Source organism: Cygnus olor, chromosome 1 (assembly GCF_009769625.2).
Source record: "Cygnus olor isolate bCygOlo1 chromosome 1, bCygOlo1.pri.v2, whole genome shotgun sequence".
In the NCBI taxonomy this organism is placed as follows: domain Eukaryota; kingdom Metazoa; phylum Chordata; class Aves; order Anseriformes; family Anatidae; genus Cygnus; species Cygnus olor.
Window position 1 is genome coordinate 64,003,997 of NC_049169.1, and position 17,040 is coordinate 64,021,036.

The following is a 17,040-nucleotide window of genomic DNA, read 5'->3' on the forward strand; positions in this document are numbered from 1 at the left end:
AATGGGGCCGTGGGAACGGCGCGTGCGCAGAGCGGCGGGAGGGGAGGGACGGGGAGGGGAAGGGCGGAGCGGGCGGGGGAGAGGAGAGGAGGGGGCGCGGGAGCGAGCGCGGCCGCCGGGGCTGGCAGGCGGGGCGGGAGGCAGGGCACGCGGCGCTGCACGGCACCGCACCGCACGGGGAGGCGCGGCACAACAGGGCACGGCACGGCACGGCACGCTGCCCCTCCGCTGGTGCGATTGGAGCGGTGAGTGCCTTCTTCTCGCCTTCTTTTCCCTCTCTGCTCGGCGGGGAGCAGAGGGAAGCGCAGCGGCGGGCTGGGGCTGGGGGCTCGCCCCTTCCCCGTGCGCGTTCCTGTTGCCGGCTGTTGCTCTTACCGCTGCCGGGGCGGCCCTCGGCTCTGCCGCCGCCACCCGGGGCAGCGTGACACGCGTGGCTGCCGTGCGCCCTGCCTCCCCTCGCTCCCCGGCTCCGCGAGTTTCGAAGGAGGCGCTCCCGGGCCGCAACGCCCCGCGCCCCGCCGCAGCCCCGGCCGGGGGACGCGCGGCTCCTTCCCCCCGCTCGGCTCCGCGGCCGCTCCCGCAGCGGGACCGCGTGGAGGGGCCGCGGGCGCCCTGCCCGGGCCGTGCCCGTTCCCCGGCCCGGAGCGCGGCGGCTGGCGCAGGTGCGGCCCCGCGGCGCACACCTGTAGCGCCCGGCCCGGGGCCGGCCGGGGGGGCGATGTTCAGTGGCGGGGGTCCGGGGCGGCCGCCGCCCCACGTGGGGCCGGGGCCTGCCCGGCCATGGCGGCGGGGGGAAGCGGCGGCCGGCCCCGGGGTGGCCGGCAGCGGGGAGCCGGGGCTCGGCCGGGAGCCCCTGCGCGGCACGGCGGCGAGCCCGGCTTGGGGGGGGGGGAACAAAGGGCTCGCGTGTGCCGCGGCTCCGCACCGCCCCGAGGCGACGCGTGGGGTGCGGGGGGAGCCCAAACTTTGCGCCACGCGGTGCCGGGCGGCGAGCCGCGGGGCGGGTTGTTTATTTGCTTTTTTTGTTTGTTTTTAATTATTTTAGCGAACTTCAGGCGGCCCGTCGCCCCGCCGGGGGGGTGGCGGGGTGGGGGCTCTTTGTTCCCGGCCGTAACGGGCCGGGGCGCGGCGCTGCCCCCGCGCCACGCGGTGCCGGGCGGGAAGCTGCCGGGACGCGGCTCCTCGGGGCCGGCCTCGTCTCCCTTCCCCCTAAAGCGGAGGGGCTCTAAGGGACCTGCCGGCGGCTCGGTCTTGGCGAGTGAGGCCGGACCCTGCCGCCCCCGGCCCCGTAGGCGGCTCCCACCGCCGGGATCGGGCGCCCCGCACGCAGCCGGGCCCCGCCAGGCGGCTCTCTGCTCCTCCCCGCTCGCTGGCACTCCTCGGGACCCGAATTATTTCGCTAATTATTTTAATTGCGAAAAAGTTTGGAGCTGCGCCCCGTCGCGGGAGCGCGGTCCCGCCTCAGGGTGCTGCCGCCGGGCTCCTGCCGCCGTCCCCATGTGCGTGGGGAGAGGAGTGTCTGGAGCCAGACCTGAGGAGCTCTGTGTCTGCTGACAGCCACCGAGACGCCTCCGTGCACGCTTGAGCAGGCGAAGCAGGAGCGTGGCGGTTCCCCGGCAAACCCCTTCGCTGCCATGTGCTTCCTTCCCAAGGTGGGACTGCTCGTCAGCAGGGCACGTGCTGTGGAAAACCCCGGCTCCCCCGCCTGCACGTGGCTGGGCTCGCTGTGCAGTTCGTTTTTCTTTGCGGGGAAAAAAAAAAATAAGATTACGAGAACCCCGCGGCACAGGGGCAGGCACTGGGCTGGCGGTCTTCCCGCTGACACCAGTGGACGCAGCTCCTTTGGCACCCGAGTGAATCGCAGCTTTGCGGAGATGTGCAGCCCGTGGCAGTGAATCAGTGAGAAACGAGTCACGGGGTGTTCACACACACCTACAGGCACGCAGCTCCTGCCGGAGGTAGGTGGGATTGAGTTCAGAGCCTCTAGGAGAAATTCCTGCTCGCTTCTCTCGCAGCCAGGGGATCCTCAGAGAGGAGCTAACTGCCTGCGTTCGCAGTCCTCCCTTTCGAAAGAAAACATCCCTGGCTGCTTGGGAGAAGAGAATGCGAAGAGCTGATAAATTCAGCCAGATTAAAAATGACCAAACAGCGTTAGAACCGTGGTGGTTTGTTGCCTTGCCCCTGCTGAACAGCTCTCTTCCTGTGTCACCAAACCGTCTGCTTTGTGTTCATCCTTAACACTTGGTGGCTTGTACCAGCTCTTTGACGGTGGGATGAGCGACGTGCGCAGTCCCACTTCACAACCAAATTCTGCTTCAGACTTGCACCTCTTGTGGCATTTGGTTTTTAGCAGAAAGAAGAAGCCAGGGAGCTGGGCCTTGAAACTGAGTGGTTAGGCAGAATGCAGGGGCGGGACTCCATTTCATGAGTCAAGCTCGTGAATTTCTGTAGAATGTGCTCGGTCCAAAGTCCAAGTGAAATGACCACTACTGTTACTTAAAGACATGGAAATGTGGCCTTCTTAGTGAAGTTACTTCAACTATTTTGCCAAATAACTACTACTTCCATTGCAGTCCCATCAGGTACCTTACCATCTCTAAATATATATATATAAAATAGTAGCTGTTCGGTGATCTCAAGCGTCCATGATGCTTTCTCAGTAGCAGGTGGTTGCAGACAGCATCATAACAGCTGCAGTGACTGTGCTCAGATAAGCATCACAGACTGAACTCCGGCAGCTTGCTTGAGAACATCTCAGATTTTCCTTGCAGGGCTCCTGATTGGGCCGAGTGAGGTTTTAGTTATGCAACAGGAGTTTCAGAGGGGAAGTCCTCTTTCAAGATGGAATGTCTGCAGGTGGGACAGGTTTGGGATTTCTTTTTTTCCCTATGCAAATCTTACTGATTACTGTTTTCATGCTTTGGCCTATCCCTTCTGGAGCACTAACCGCATAGAAGTTTGCAGGAACGCCCAAGTGGCTTAGCCTTTAGCTTTTCTTCTTTGTCTAAAGGGGTTAGGTTCTTATTTCTCACTGAAGATGAGTAGGGCTGTAGGCTCCATTGCAGCTTGACAACTGCAGACTTCACTCAGGACAGCTTGTGACCCGGTCACAATGCGGTCCGGTCTAAAGGGAAGGAAACATCTCTTCTGATTTTGCTGCGTGGTCTGGTAGCTGCTGCTGGCTGCATCTGGTATGTGAAGATTTCACTGCAGCACTGAATGTACAACAGTAGCTGCAGACAACTACCAGCAAAACAGCTAGCTTACTTATTTTGGCAGAGGAAAGATTCCTGAAGACGTAGTTTGACCTTTTACTGTTCTCACTCAGCTCATCATGCGAAAAACTCCATGGGATGCTATTTCATTCTGATGTAGCAGTGGCCAAACACAACTTTCCTCCAAATCAAGTTGTTTTGGGTGAAGAGAAAGGGGTCATGAAGAATGTACAATACATGTAATTCTACAGTTGTTGCTGGAAGGTAGTCACTGAGCTATAAGGACAGATGTCAACTGAAAAAGAAGTCTGAACATTGAAGTTACACTTTCAAATTCCAATCAGCTTGACCTCTTCCTTGGAGCATTCTGTCGTTATGCATGTTAAAGTATGTTTCTGCGGTCCAATTTTAACTCTATTCTAAAGTTTCTTTTTGGACCATGTAAACTCAGGGGGAGGTATGTTCACATTGAGTCTCTGATACAGCTCAGCTCCTCTGCTGATGTACAGTACTCTGTTCTACAGTTGATTTCTAGAGGGATTGCAGTTTCTTTCAGCAGAGGGACAGGCCCAGGAGTTTATTAGCTAGACAGGCAACTCTGCTTCTGGCTCCCTAGACAGCTCTAGAAGCGCTCTATGTGCATGCGTCTGGGTATGTGAACTTGCAAATGTAAAAGCCAGAACACTTATAGTCTTTCCGTATCTCATGGTGTTTATCTTTTTCCCTTTAAAATAATAATAATAAAAAACTTTGGCTGTGTTTCTCACTTCTAATTAAATGCTGTAGAGATGAGCATTGTGAAATTGTCCTGACCAGAACTGTCTGCATTGCTATATGTAGGGTAGATCCTAGTTTTCTGTAGTTCAACTTCAGGGAGGCTGTGCCAAGGCTGTTATGTACACGGAAGGGGGAAATGAAATTAATTGCAGGGCTTCTTTTTTTCTGATAGTACACTGGAAGGTTGCAGGAAAAAGAATGATCCAGGCCAGAGTGAGGAGATGGGAAGAGAGAGGCATTGAGTAGCAGGATTGGCATCCCTTTGCTCTCCTGTAACCTGGGGGAATGTTTCTCTTTCAGCTTCACAAGGAACAGGTGAACGTGTGCCTTCTGACCAGTCTGATGATTGTGTTACAAAGGGGGATGTGCCTGCCCTCTAGGAATTCCTTCCTTTCTATTATAAGACTTATCATTCTTCTTGGGGGATCATAAAGAATGGAGAAGGAATCTGGAAAGGCAAATGAAAATGGCTCAGCTTTTCTTAGTAATCTGAAAAGTTCAGAAGTTTTTCCCTAACTTAAACTTAATGAGCATCTGAAGCAATACCTTTTAATTTAGATCATCATATTAAATTTTGCAAAGAAAACTTGAGTCCCGATTTCTAGTCCTGACAGGCAACAAAAGCATGAAACAATTCTCACACGCATATGATACATGCTGCCTTGTAGCAGCCTTTCACAAATACATTAAGCAGGGTGTGTTTTTTCTTTCTCACCTACTCCTCTGTTCTCTGCTTGACTCAGAGTTCTCCACTCTTCTAAAAGTGAGAAGGCAGAAGCATGGAGAGAACTCATTCCTTCAGTTCAAGTTGCTAAAGCGGTTGTTTAAAGCAGGACTTGGGGGATAAGCAGGCTTTTACTTTTACAGGTAGACCAGGCAAGAGGAGCGCTTTCTCCCTGACTTACGGGAGTAGTGCTCCCTACACATACATAAATCTCCATTTCTGCAGAATGACAAACATGCTTCACTAGGATATGGTTTGTTTTTGTGTTTGTTTTTTTTTTGCTGGTAAGTGGTCCCTTTAACTTCTGTGCCGTTGTTGATTTAAGAGACTTCATATATTTAAAATAACTTGCTTAAATTTGGCAAGACTATCTTGTGCAATGCTTTTAACTTCTGTGGAGCTGCATTCCTACCCACCACCTTTTTATCTGCCCCAAATTTTACATGGTTAAGTTTCCACAGCTCAGATTCAGGCATTGCAGTGGTAGGCAAGCTACATTGCATTACAGCAGCTGGCAGATCTAACTCCCTGGTTTTTAATTTGAGATCTAAATTGCAAATCTCTCAGGTTAAACCTTTTAAATGGCCCAGTCACATGTACTTGTAACTACACTTAAGTCTATAGAAAAGTAGTGCCAGCTTGAGCACTAGACACAATTATGGTTTAGAGTGGAAGCTGAGACAGAGTGCTTAAGTTTAGCAGCACCTCTAGAGTCAAATGCAGTCTGCATTAGTTATTAAACTTTCCGGAGTATTTAGTGTATAATGGTAAAACGTGTAACTGGACGGACTCCTTCCATTTATAACTGCACTTCGATGCAGTTGTCAGATAAATCTGTTTTACTTGTGGTTTTGCTACTAACTTTTCCCTATTCAGGCATGATATATGGTAATACCGTTGCTGACCATTCATCAAGTGGGAAACAGATGGCACTAGTTTCCCTTCTATTGAAAGATGGTGTTGAAAGGCTGCTCCTGTGAGAATGGCAGCAACAATGCAAAACAAAATATTTTCAGAACGTACGTGTCTGATGCCAGCCTTTGTCAGAACATTAATTGTAAAACATGCATCTTACTCTCCTGTGGTATAAATAGCAGCTGGTGACAGAGATCCTCTCATCGGTGTCCATGTTCCTGGGAGAAACTGGGTTAAACATTGAATCGAACTGTTGAGCTCAGTTCCAGGTCTTGCCCTGTAGCAGTCGAGGTGTTCTTGCTGCTTAAGTTTTGTAGCTCTGGACATTATGCCCACAGTTAGTCCTTGGCTTTCTAAAGAAGAGCACCAGACCACAGACTAAGGTAGTCAAACAGTCTAAAATTGCTGGTAGCTGGAAACTCCCAGATGAACATACTGTTGGATCTCAAGAGGCTTGTTAAACACAGTATCCTTAAGATACACACTCCTTTGAAGGGGTACGCTGGATGCTAAGAAATAAAATACATATTCTAAGTGTATGCCTAGACACTCCTTTGTTTATTTGTCTTGACAGTCCAGGGATATGAACCTGATTCAGCGGAGCGTTCATAATAAGTGCTCCTGAAAACATCGAAGCAGAGAATAGTGTCTAACCTTCCCTCAGCAAACTCACTCAGCCTGCATCTAGCCTGACACCTTCTTTTGCTTACTGCAGCTGCTCCTGCCCTCCAGGCCACTGCTGTGCTAATAGAGGGAGCAGCAGCAAGTCTTGTAGGAAGCCTGGCAGCATTTGGGGTGACACTGCTGGAGATGGGTGCAAGTGAGCCTTAGGAGAACGCAGCCTCAGGTGAGCTTGTGCTGCAAATGTGCACAAAGAAGAAAAGAGTGCAGTGCTTCAAACCTGTGGCAAAAAGGGAAGACTTGTCCCCTCTTCCACCTGTCTCTTCAGCCTGGAGGATCTCTTTAGCGTTCAGTTTGTGCAAACTCCTTGCCTTCAACACGCTTTGCACAAGTTGTATGGGGGTGACTCGTGTCTTTATGTGCTTGTGTAGCAGTAATTGCAAGGAGACAGAGCCTCAGTGGGCACCCAGCGGTATTGTGTTATGAAATGTAAACACGTACGCTTTCAGCTAAGTACGGGTTCCTTGTCGTAGTAGATTTTTTGTGAGACTGTTGACCAACAATACTAGATAAAACATTGAATTTTGTTTTTCTTTGGAGCCTGGGAACCTTGGGTGTTTGTGTTGCAGTGCCGCCGTGTTCTGATTTTCTCCTGCGGGGCAGGGGTGTTGCTGGGAGTAATTCCACCTCCGTGTGGAGGACTGCGTCCAGGCCTGGGTGGTTTATTAACTGTTGCTGTGATCCTGTAAAAATGCAGAGGAACTCTTTCTCCATGTGTAACCTCTGTCAGTAATGTAAGCGTGATGCTAAACATGGTTGTTTTGTGAAAGCAAGTTTTCAACCTCAGCTGACCCAGCTTTTCGGATTTTTTATTGCTGTAACAAAGAGGCAAGTCTTGGTGCTGCAGACTGGAGATTTCAGGTTAATTTTCTCCATCTCTGTCCCTCCCTTGCCTTCCTGCAGGTGCAGATGTGGGGACAGACCCTTGTGCACGTGCATTCACCAGTAAGACAAATTGGTTTTACTGGGGCATGGCAGAGGTGGATCAGTTGATGTTTGTGGTAGGGAGAGGTTGAGATTTTTTGTTAGCTTCTATGTGACTTGACCCTTTTGTTAGGGGAAGGGGGAAAGTTGTGTGCTATTTGCATGGCTCCGTCTTTTAGTGTTTAAAAGCAGAAGTTCTCAGCAGTGGAAGCCTGTTCTCAGCTTCCTGTCACCAGTGGGCTGTCTCCTCTGAGTAGCTGGCGCATGGTGACAAGCGGCAGAGGTTTGCTCTGCCATGGGGTTTTTGGGGCAGACCTCGCACCACAGTCTGTCAGGAGAGAGCCCTTCTGGGAGCAGTCCCTGCATGGCCATGGCATAAACATGCTATAAATCTTGGTCCAGTAAGCACTCTGTGTGCATCAAGGCCCAGCGCCAGAAAAGCACCCACTTCGCTCAGTTATGTTTTGTTGGAGCGCTTTGGGAGCTCTCTGCCGCTCAGTTATGTTCCCTGAAGCACTTTGGGAGCTCTGTGCCACCTTCACACTGGGCCTGAAGGGAGTCTGCACCAGCGGGCAACTGGGCCCTGAGGAGCGGTGGTGGAGGGGAGGCCTCTCCTTGCCCGGGCAGCGGGGTGCCCTTCACGGAGGGTATGTGGAGCCAGGAGGCAGCCGGGCTGCTCGCCCGCGCCCTGCCATGGAGAAGCACTGCCAGTTGCCGTGCTCCAGACGCAGCCGCTGCGGGCGAGGTGGGACTCCACCCTGCCGCTTTCAGAGCGGCTTTTCAGGTATGTCTGCCCCACAGCCTAGAGGTATGGCTGCAGCTCGTTTGAAGCGACTCCTACTCGCTTTCAGCAAGGCTTGGCGGGAGGGCGGGGGTTCCAGTGAAGGTGATGACAGCCTCATTGTTGTGACACCCGGGGTTCAGCCGCCGCTATGCACCCAGGGGCCTGAGCAGGTTGGCACAGCTTGTCCTGCCGCCCGCTGTGCCGCAGGTACGTGTATGGCTTTCCTGAGCCACGTCGGCTGCGTTCGTGCCTCTGGGTTGTGCCGTTGTAGAAGTGCCCTTGGAGAAGAATTGCGTAGTCGGTGCCCTTGTCGTGAGTTCTCGCTGGGTAGTGTTTGATATTCCAGCTGTTGTTCACTTCATGAAATAATAAAGTGTTTAGGTCTATCTGCTGTTCTGAGGCAATGCGAGAGAGAGCAGTCGCCTAATCTGTTGGTTCCCCATCCTGAATTACAGTCTAGTGTTGGTTTGCCTGGTGAATTGCGCAGGTTTTTCTCTCAGTATCTAGAATTGATAAGTAACAGCAGTTCCTGTTTGTTTCCACAGGCTACAGCTGGGAGGAAAAGATGTTTGGCTTTCATAAACCGAAGATGTATCGGAGTATAGAGGGCTGCTGTATTTGCAGAGCTAAATCTTCCAGTTCCCGTTTCACTGACAGTAAACGCTACGAAAAGGATTTTCAGAACTGTTTTGGGTAAGATTCTTCCTCTAGTCACCGCTGCAGCCAGTCGGGGTGTTGGTCTCCAAGCAGTCTCTGACACACAGTAGATGACAGCAGTGACAGGTCTGGCTGATGCCTCCTCTCCCTTGCACCATGTGCAGTGATCTAGTCATGTTCCTTAAATCCCTGCACAAGGTGGTAGGCAGCACAGATCCTTGGAGGTTTTTGCTCGTTCTGGAGATTCGAGGATGTTAGACAAAGCTTGTACCTTGTTTCAGGGATTGGTGCTGTTGTTCAAATAGTGCCTACCGATATGTTATTAAAACTCCTCATTGGAAACCCCTTCTGATGAGAAGTAAGAATCAACTAACCAACCTTCCAATTAGGTGAAGTTGCACATAATGATGCTTGAAAGCACTGGTAAGCAAAACTGTAAATATCAGTGATTTTTTATACCAGCTGCTGTGATCTCTCTAACTTTTTCAAACATTGGTGTTTTGTCTAAATCTGTGTCAGTGAATTGTCAACAAGGCAAATTCTTCTGTGATAGCCTGTAATTATTTTTTTACTTTGTTTATTTTGAAATTTTTGTGGAGCAATAAAAAAATTTTTACTGTTTATGCGGTAATTTTCCATGAAATTTTTCTCCCAGGAAAAACGTCTGTTGTTGACATTTTCTACTTTTCTCCTTCCGGTCTTGTTGGATTTACTCATCAAAATCTTAAGCCAAAGTGGAACTTACACTATCATACTTTTTAAAAAAAAAAAAAAAAAGTGTATCAGTATTGCTGCTCTTGTCTCCAGTGTTCAGCTTTGTGTGTGTAAATCTCTGCATCTTTGAGTCTTTACCTCCTTTCTCGTTCTCTCTTTTCCCTACCCCCTCTTCTAGAAACACTCCTTTCACACAGTTTTATAGTGCTTTGTATTGACCATGGGTTTTTGTTCATAAATCTGATACTGACAGTTTTCGTTGTCGTATTTCTTAGCTGCTGTCCTTGGCAGTGGAAAGACTGTGAAGGCCCATTGCATTTTTTATAAACAACAATAAAGAAGCTTACAATATACCGGGGCTTTTGGTCTTGTGCTATCTGAAATATGTTTGCCAAGGTAAAAATGCAGTCTTAACACTGAGCAAATAAGGGCTTATCTGAGCCTGCCCCGTTCATCTATAAATGCTTCAAAGTCCTCTCATTTAAATGGCTGGAAAACTCTGCCATGTATCCCCTTTATATTTCTTCTGCAGGTTAGCTGTAGAGATGATTTCTGAAGAAAGCTTGTTAGAAGGGAGCAAGTATTGCTGTTGTTCCAGTGACTACTGTTTCTGAAACATTATCCTACACGTATGCAGCAGTGTGTTAGATGGTATTTGTTACTCATCCTTGAAAGCTCTGTGAGAAAGCTAAGAGCTGAATAAGCTTTTGTCAGATCTGAGTTCTGTTCCCCAATGTACATTCAAGGAATATAATTATTCTCCCTCCCTCTCCAATCAAATCAACCCAACCACTGAAGCTGTTGTTTAAAACAAAACAAAAAAACGAAGGTAATGGGGCTGGGTTTTTAGCACCCCTCTGGAAGCAGATTACAATGCCTTTTCTTTCTACGTGGAAGTGTGTTTCCTGAAAGTGAGACCTGGTCTTCAGATGGAAATGTTGAGCCCCCAGATTAACTGTCATGCCTGAAAAACAGAACTTGAGAACTCTTTTTTTCTTACACTTTGTGCTCTGTTATCAAATTATTATCTTTATTATTAACTGTTACCAAGTAACTTTTGCTTTTTTTTTTTTTTTTTTTGCCAGGCTCCATGAGGCCCGCTCAGGAGATATTTGCAATGCATGTGTGCTTTTGGTGAAAAGGTGGAAAAAATTGCCAGCAGGATCCAAAAAAAACTGGAATCATGTTAGTTGACTATCTGTTTCTCCCCTACCCCAAAGCTAACTTGTCTTCTACCTTGGTTTGTCCTGTGGGTGGGAAGGTGGGGGAGTGGGGCACTGGCAAGGTTTGGGGGTTTGCTGTTTCACCCACACTCTCTGCCCACTCCCAGCATCTCTAAAACCTGCCTGGGATATTTCCTGTTACATGACTTTTGTATGTCTTTGGTTAGCATACATGCAAATTGCAATTCTGTAAGCCCTGGATGGAGACACAGACTAACCTACCTCGTAATTCCTTGTTTTCACGAGCTCATAACTTTGTCCAGAAGTCTCTTATGACACTCAAAAACATTTCAGAATTGGCCTCTGTCCAAAATTGGTCGCTCTTTTTTCTTTTAATAGTTTGAACAAGCAAGGTGACTTGCTCAAGCAACACATAAATCAATGTGGTTTAGTCAGATAATTAAAGACTAATATCTTGCAGCTATTCCTACTCATATATTCTGTTTTGATATATCTAATTTGGTTTGGGCCTAGGGCTGGGGAGATGATCGGAATTCTTTGTGTATGTTATAATATTTATTCAGGAAGCCTTGGTGATAATGGCAGCCAGAACTATGGTTATTACTAGCATTAGCTTTTTATTCAGAAGTTAAATTTATGATTTAAAAACAAAAAAATCCAGGGCAAATGCTGGCAGTCGCTTTTAACTGAATCTCTGTTGGCTTAACCATTGCCTACTAAACTGAATCTGTCAAAATAGGAAGAAGGAATAAGTTGAACTGAATGTGCTTTTTAAACTGTTTTTGCCTTCTTATCCTATAGATGCACGTCTTAGAAACCAGATATAAGTGAAACATAAGAGTGTCAGTGCACAAAATTGCCCTAGTTTAACTAAGCTGTTTCTGATCATCTTCAGCTAAATCAGTGCGGGTACCTTGACTAAGGCAGCGTCTGGGCATGATGCAGAAGTATTGTGTGTGCGTTTTCTGTGTTGTAGGTGGTAGATGCCAGGGCTGGACCCAGTCTGAAAACAACACTGAAACCAAAGAAAATGAAAACTCTCTCTGGAAGCAGAATAAAGAGCAATCAAATCAGCAAGCTGCAAAAGGAATTCAAGCGGCACAGTAAGTAAATCCAAACGCATTTTGATAATAAAACTGAGGCCTCCCCTTAAATAGCTTACTGTGAACTGGCCAAGCTGAGTCGCTTTTTAGATTCAGTTATGCTCTCACATTTAGGTGCTCTCTGTTTCCATAAACTCTCATTCTCTGTGTGCCTGGGGAAAGGGGGAAGTGAAGGGGGGGGAGAGCTTGTGTGCGGGGCGGGTGCCTGACAGAGCTGGGTTGTGTTGGGTGGGCAGGTGGCACAGGGAGCTTAGAGGCAGTGGGGAGCAGGGAGCTTGGCTGGGAGGTGTAGATTACATCCCATGCCTAAACAACACATTTCCAGGAAAAACTTTGCTCTCGTTTGACCATCTTCAGCTCTCCCCAAGAGAGGCTAATCTTCCGATACCACCCACTATCAGTCTTTTTCTTCCATGTAGGCTTTAAACCTAGGCTTTCTATTTAGCCTACATTTCCTCCCACCCATAAGTTCTTGCCATGTTTCCTTTGTACAGTTTCCTCACACCTTCCTCTGCCAGCCTTGGTGATTTCTTTCCACTAGCACTTAGGCTCTTCAAATAGATTTGGATTCATAGCTTCCTGACAAAGCCATCTGCTGGTAATGCTCTAAATATGTCTGTAACTTAGGTTTTTCCTCTAAAGCAAGCATTCCACCTTCTTAACTGTTGCTGTATTGGTCGTATCTCTGTTTTGGTTATCCTACCTGACCTGGAATAAGAGCCTTAAGTAGAGGCCCAGGCCCAAAGATCTCGTATCTCCTCATCCAACATAATGCAATAAGAATTAACTACATCGCTGTAGGTGCAAGGAGAGTGGGTGGGGGGAGGGAAGCTAGGCTCGTAGCCCTTCTATTTAGGTGTGCATCTGCATACCAAAACTCCACAGCTCATAGTCTTGATCCGGCTAGAACTTAACACTACCTAATCCATTGCACTAATGGGAAGAGCTTTGCAGAATTTTAACAGAAATGGGAAGAAAGGATCTTCTTGAAATGGGCAGGGGCAAGTGGGAGAAGTGTCAATTACAAAAGTTTTTCTCTCTGGTCCCAATCTGTATGGTAACTTTCAAAAGTGAGGGAAAGGATGAGTTTCTGGATGAGGGTTCTGATTATTGCGTTTATTCCCCCTTGCTACAGACTCTGATGCCCACAGCACTACTTCAAGTGCCTCCCCAGCTCAGTCACCCTGCTACAGTAACCAGTCTGATGAGGGCTCTGACATGGAGATGAGTGCTGGGTCCAGCAGAACACCAGTTTTCTCCTTTCTAGATCTCACATACTGGAAAAGGTAAAATGCAACAGAACATGTACTCTGAGCACACAGCAGTTTGTTTCACGTTCAGTGCTCGAGTCTGCTTCCTTGTAGGGTGCTGCAGCTGACCTTGTTTCAGTGGTATCATTTAAGTCACTGAGAGTTACAGAATGCGTCTTTCATTGGAAATGAATGCTGTGTGTTCAAGGCATTTTTCCCTATCTCCCCCCAGTTCCCTAAATACTAATACACTTGTTGGAGAAATGTTTTTCCGTTTTTGGGAGTAACAGATAACATTGCTGATTTTAGTTATCTTGTCTTAAAACTGTAGATGTGATGTTATCACGTAGATAGGTGCTCTTAGCAAAACATGACCTGTGATGGTAGTCAGAAAAGTGGGAGGAAAACCACAAGAGTTTCTGGGAGCTGACAGGTTTATCTTTATTACTTGTTGTGACATACTAATCCCTTGTTCAGCTAATTGCTGTATTGAAATTGTTGTGACTTTTCTGCCTCCTCTCATAGTGTTTGTAAGTGCATTTTTGTCAAGGTTAGTTCAGATAGCTGTGTATCTGAAATTTCTCTAGGAAGCGAAACAGAAGACTTAGTTTTGTATAGGAATGGTTTATTGTTTTGTTTTCTTCCCCAAAGTGATGTTGTGGATTTAGACAGACTTGTTTTTTTCCTTTCTGAGCAACCTTGTCCCTTCTATCCTAGCCAAACAATGCTGGAGGCTCAAAGAAGTAGTTTCTTGAGCCAAACAGATTTTTTTTTTCTTGCATTTCTGTAACTTCTGTATGTTCTAAACATATAAGTTATCTGCATCTCTCCTTGCTGTTTCTTCCAGGCAAAAGGTCTGCTGTGGAATTATTTACAAAGGGCGTTTTGGGGAAGTCCTCATAGACACTCATCTCTTCAAACCTTGCTGTAGCAATAAAAAGTCTGTCACTGAGAAGCCAGAACAAGAAGGACCACAATCTCCAGCAATCTCCACCCAAGAGGAGTGGTGACTTCTTTGGAGAGCTGGGGAAGGTTATACAGATCCTCTTATTCTCTGGAAAAATACTAGAAAAGTGACTGTTCACATTGGACACCTGCTATGCTGCCAAAAGACTATTCCCTAGAACTGTTTTGGGTTTTACTGCTACAATTCCGCAAACTCTGAAGCCAGTTTTTTTCTTTCAGAAAGACTGTACATAATATTTAAGATGCTATGGAACACTTAGCAAAGCTGAATGCTGCTGCAAGGTTGTCCCTCTAATCCTTCCCCCCCCCCCACTTTGTGACAAATGAACCTGAGGATGGGGTTTTGTATATTAAAGTATATGTAGTTCATCTTTCTGTATTGAAAGAAGCAGTGGTTGTAAGGCATTTTTTTTAAGGTTGGTTGGTAACCTCCCTTGAATTCCGAAGAAAATATTTCATTCTTAGACACGTATGAGTCAATAAGATAAACTAATGCATAGAAATGTTATAAGTCACCTCTCTAGTTATATAAATATATATTTTTAAAGGTGTGGAGATCTCACCCTATACTACTGACATTGTAACAAAGACAAATATTTCATCCCTCCTAAGTGACACAGACTGTTAGCTGCAGACAACTCTACTGTAAGTGACAGTTATCTGAGAGCCTCCCAGCATAAGATCCTTTTAGGAAGGGGTAGGAGTGCTCCCTTCCTTAGCTCAGGAGGAAGATTTGCTTAAGAATTGAACAAGGTGAAATGGGAGGCTGTTTTTGTTTAACCTAGCAGCAGACACTCGACTTCGTGCAGTAACCGACTGGTAATTAGAGGTGGACCAAGAAAACAACCCGATGCCCAAGTTAGGTATAGATGATGGCCAAGACCAAATAACTGCTTTCTGTAGGCTCAGCGCAGCTGAAATGTGACCACAAACCAGACTTCTTGCTGGTTTCAGACCTGACACAGAACCAAGCCCCTTGCTAAGCTAAAGTCAGGCTCTGGTCCAGGGACACAATTGGATTCCAGCATGGGGCTTGGATTCACGATGCCTGTTTTGGAGCTCTTCCCCTGCAGCACTTTGTTGTTGTTGTTGTTAAGTGACCAGCAGATTGAGGCTTTTATGAATACTGGACTTATGCAAATATGAAGACTTCTGTTAGGAATGGTGCTGTGCTGAATAGAGGTGGCTGTTTGCATACATGATCAAAAGATAGTATTTTCTACACAGATTCCCAGTTAAAGTTGTGTGCAAACTGTCGCAACGCTCCTTCAAACTCCACTTTAGGGTGAAAGCAGCTTCCCTGGAAGAGTGTGCTGCAGTTGTAGCTCCCAGTTGATTCATGTTCCTTTTATGAAGGTTTAAGTTGTTTAACTTGGGAATTATGCTTTTTTTTGTTTGTTGGGGGGGGAGGGAGGGATGGGATTTTCTTGTTATTACTCTCTTGGGATATTCTGCAATGGACTGCTACAAGCTTTCCTTTTTCTGTGAGTCATCAGCATACTTTGGTGGGTAGGGCTTAGGACTGGATTTCCATGTAATCTCACTTCCCGAAATGGGAATGGTTAGCAAGTGAAAATATAATTAAGGAAAGATATGCAGGTTTAAAGAGGAGCCTCCACCCTCAAAACTGCTTTTTTTTCTTTTTCTGCCTTCTGTTGGATAGGCCAACCTCTGGGGAGAACATCAGAGGAAGGCTTTCACTTATCACAGCCTTACAGCTTATAGCTTTCATTGATTTTACTTTGTTTTTCCTAAACTCTGAGATTCTGCAGGGAGGACAAAGCTAAGTACCTTGCTTCCATCTGCAACCAAATAAATGGATTCTTGCTTGTATAACTGCTTAACTAGGTTGGTCGTGTCTAATAAGGGCTTGATTGAGCAAGAGTCCTAGCTATTTTTGCAGACACCTGCTTCTGTTGGAGTTTGTGTTTTCAGCATCAATAATTCTGTACACCTAAGGCTGCAGTGTTGGTGGTAGGATGTGCTCTGATATGGATCATCTCTTCTGTATTTATTTATTTATTGCTAGATTTCAACCGCCGACTGCTTCCCCTACTCCCTCCCACCTCTTCCATTCCCAGTAGTAATGCAAAACAAACTGTATGTAGTCATGCACTTTGTATTAATGTATTAGAAATCTATGGAACCTGTTTTGTACTTTTATACTGTTCAGACACTTGTAATCCAGACTTTTTTACTAGGGTAATAAATAAATTTAGAGTTATTTAGAAAATAAACATCTGTTTCAGCTGTCCATTTAATAAGGCTTAGTGTTTGAACCAGCTCATGCAATCTGTGTTCCTATTTGAACAAGACTTCAAGACTTTATTTTGTGGAGGAGGAGGAGGGAAGCAAAATAATTCTCTTCTTTGAAACAAGTTCTTTGCTATTTAATTTGGGAAGAGGAGCAGAGCAAGGGGAGGATATAGTGCTTATTGTGGCAGACAGCAGTCTCAGGGCAGAATTTTCCAGCTTTCCCTTAGTGCTGTGTGTGTGTAATAGCCCTTCCTTTACTGGAATGGGTGGTGCTGAAATTTGGTATTCCTGGGGCGTTTGATGTCTGATAGCTCACCAGCATCCAGCAAAGGCCAAATGAAGAAACAGCATTAAAAATTTGGTGCTGACAGCATGTGGAAACATCCCTTTCCAGATCCAGCTGAGGCAGTGGAAGAGACAAGTGCTCCTGTACTGAGCTGCAGCCTGGAGTGTTTCTTCCCACGACAGGCGTAGTCAGCTGGGATCTGCTCCAGCAGGCTGGTGGGAACGAGGTCTCTGGCAGGAGATGGCAGTGAGTAACTGCATTTAGAAGATGAGGCTATTCCCTGACAGTGGAGAAAACCTTAAGCATAGTGGAATACTGCAAGAGACTATTTCAGACTTTAGTGGAGAGCTTGATTTATTCCTGCTGATATATTAGCCTTTTACTATAAACTGAGCAAAACAATATCCAGAGGTTTATGTAGAAACAAATAAATTGAGTGAAAGTTCTGCGTAGGCTGCACAACAGTAATGTGATTTTAGCGTGACAGGATCTACTTTGCTCATACATTATCTTCTGCAGACACATGTAAAATACGTGTATCCCACTACTTGCAATGCTCACCGTTTTTCAAATGATTTTTTCTCTTTTTCCGTTGCTGCTCCAC

At 46.9% G+C, this 17,040-nt stretch overlaps 1 protein-coding gene across 2 annotated transcripts; it reads left to right on the forward strand.

Annotated features, from left to right (window-relative positions):
- Positions 1 to 83: 83 nt before the first annotated feature.
- On the forward strand, positions 84 to 16,127 carry SINHCAF (SIN3-HDAC complex associated factor). Of its 2 annotated transcripts, none has more exons than XM_040561781.1 (6): positions 84 to 245; positions 8,566 to 8,713; positions 10,477 to 10,576; positions 11,552 to 11,678; positions 12,814 to 12,964; positions 13,776 to 16,127. In XM_040561781.1, exons 2-6 carry the CDS (start codon positions 8,586 to 8,588, stop codon positions 13,936 to 13,938), a joined length of 669 nt encoding a protein of 222 aa, XP_040417715.1. In that variant the 5' UTR covers positions 84 to 245; positions 8,566 to 8,585; the 3' UTR covers positions 13,939 to 16,127. The 2 variants fall into 2 exon arrangements, with proteins under 2 accessions (XP_040417715.1, XP_040417722.1); XM_040561788.1 differs by lacking the exon at positions 84 to 245 and adding an exon at positions 6,091 to 6,478.
- The last annotated feature ends 913 nt before the right edge of the window (positions 16,128 to 17,040 follow it).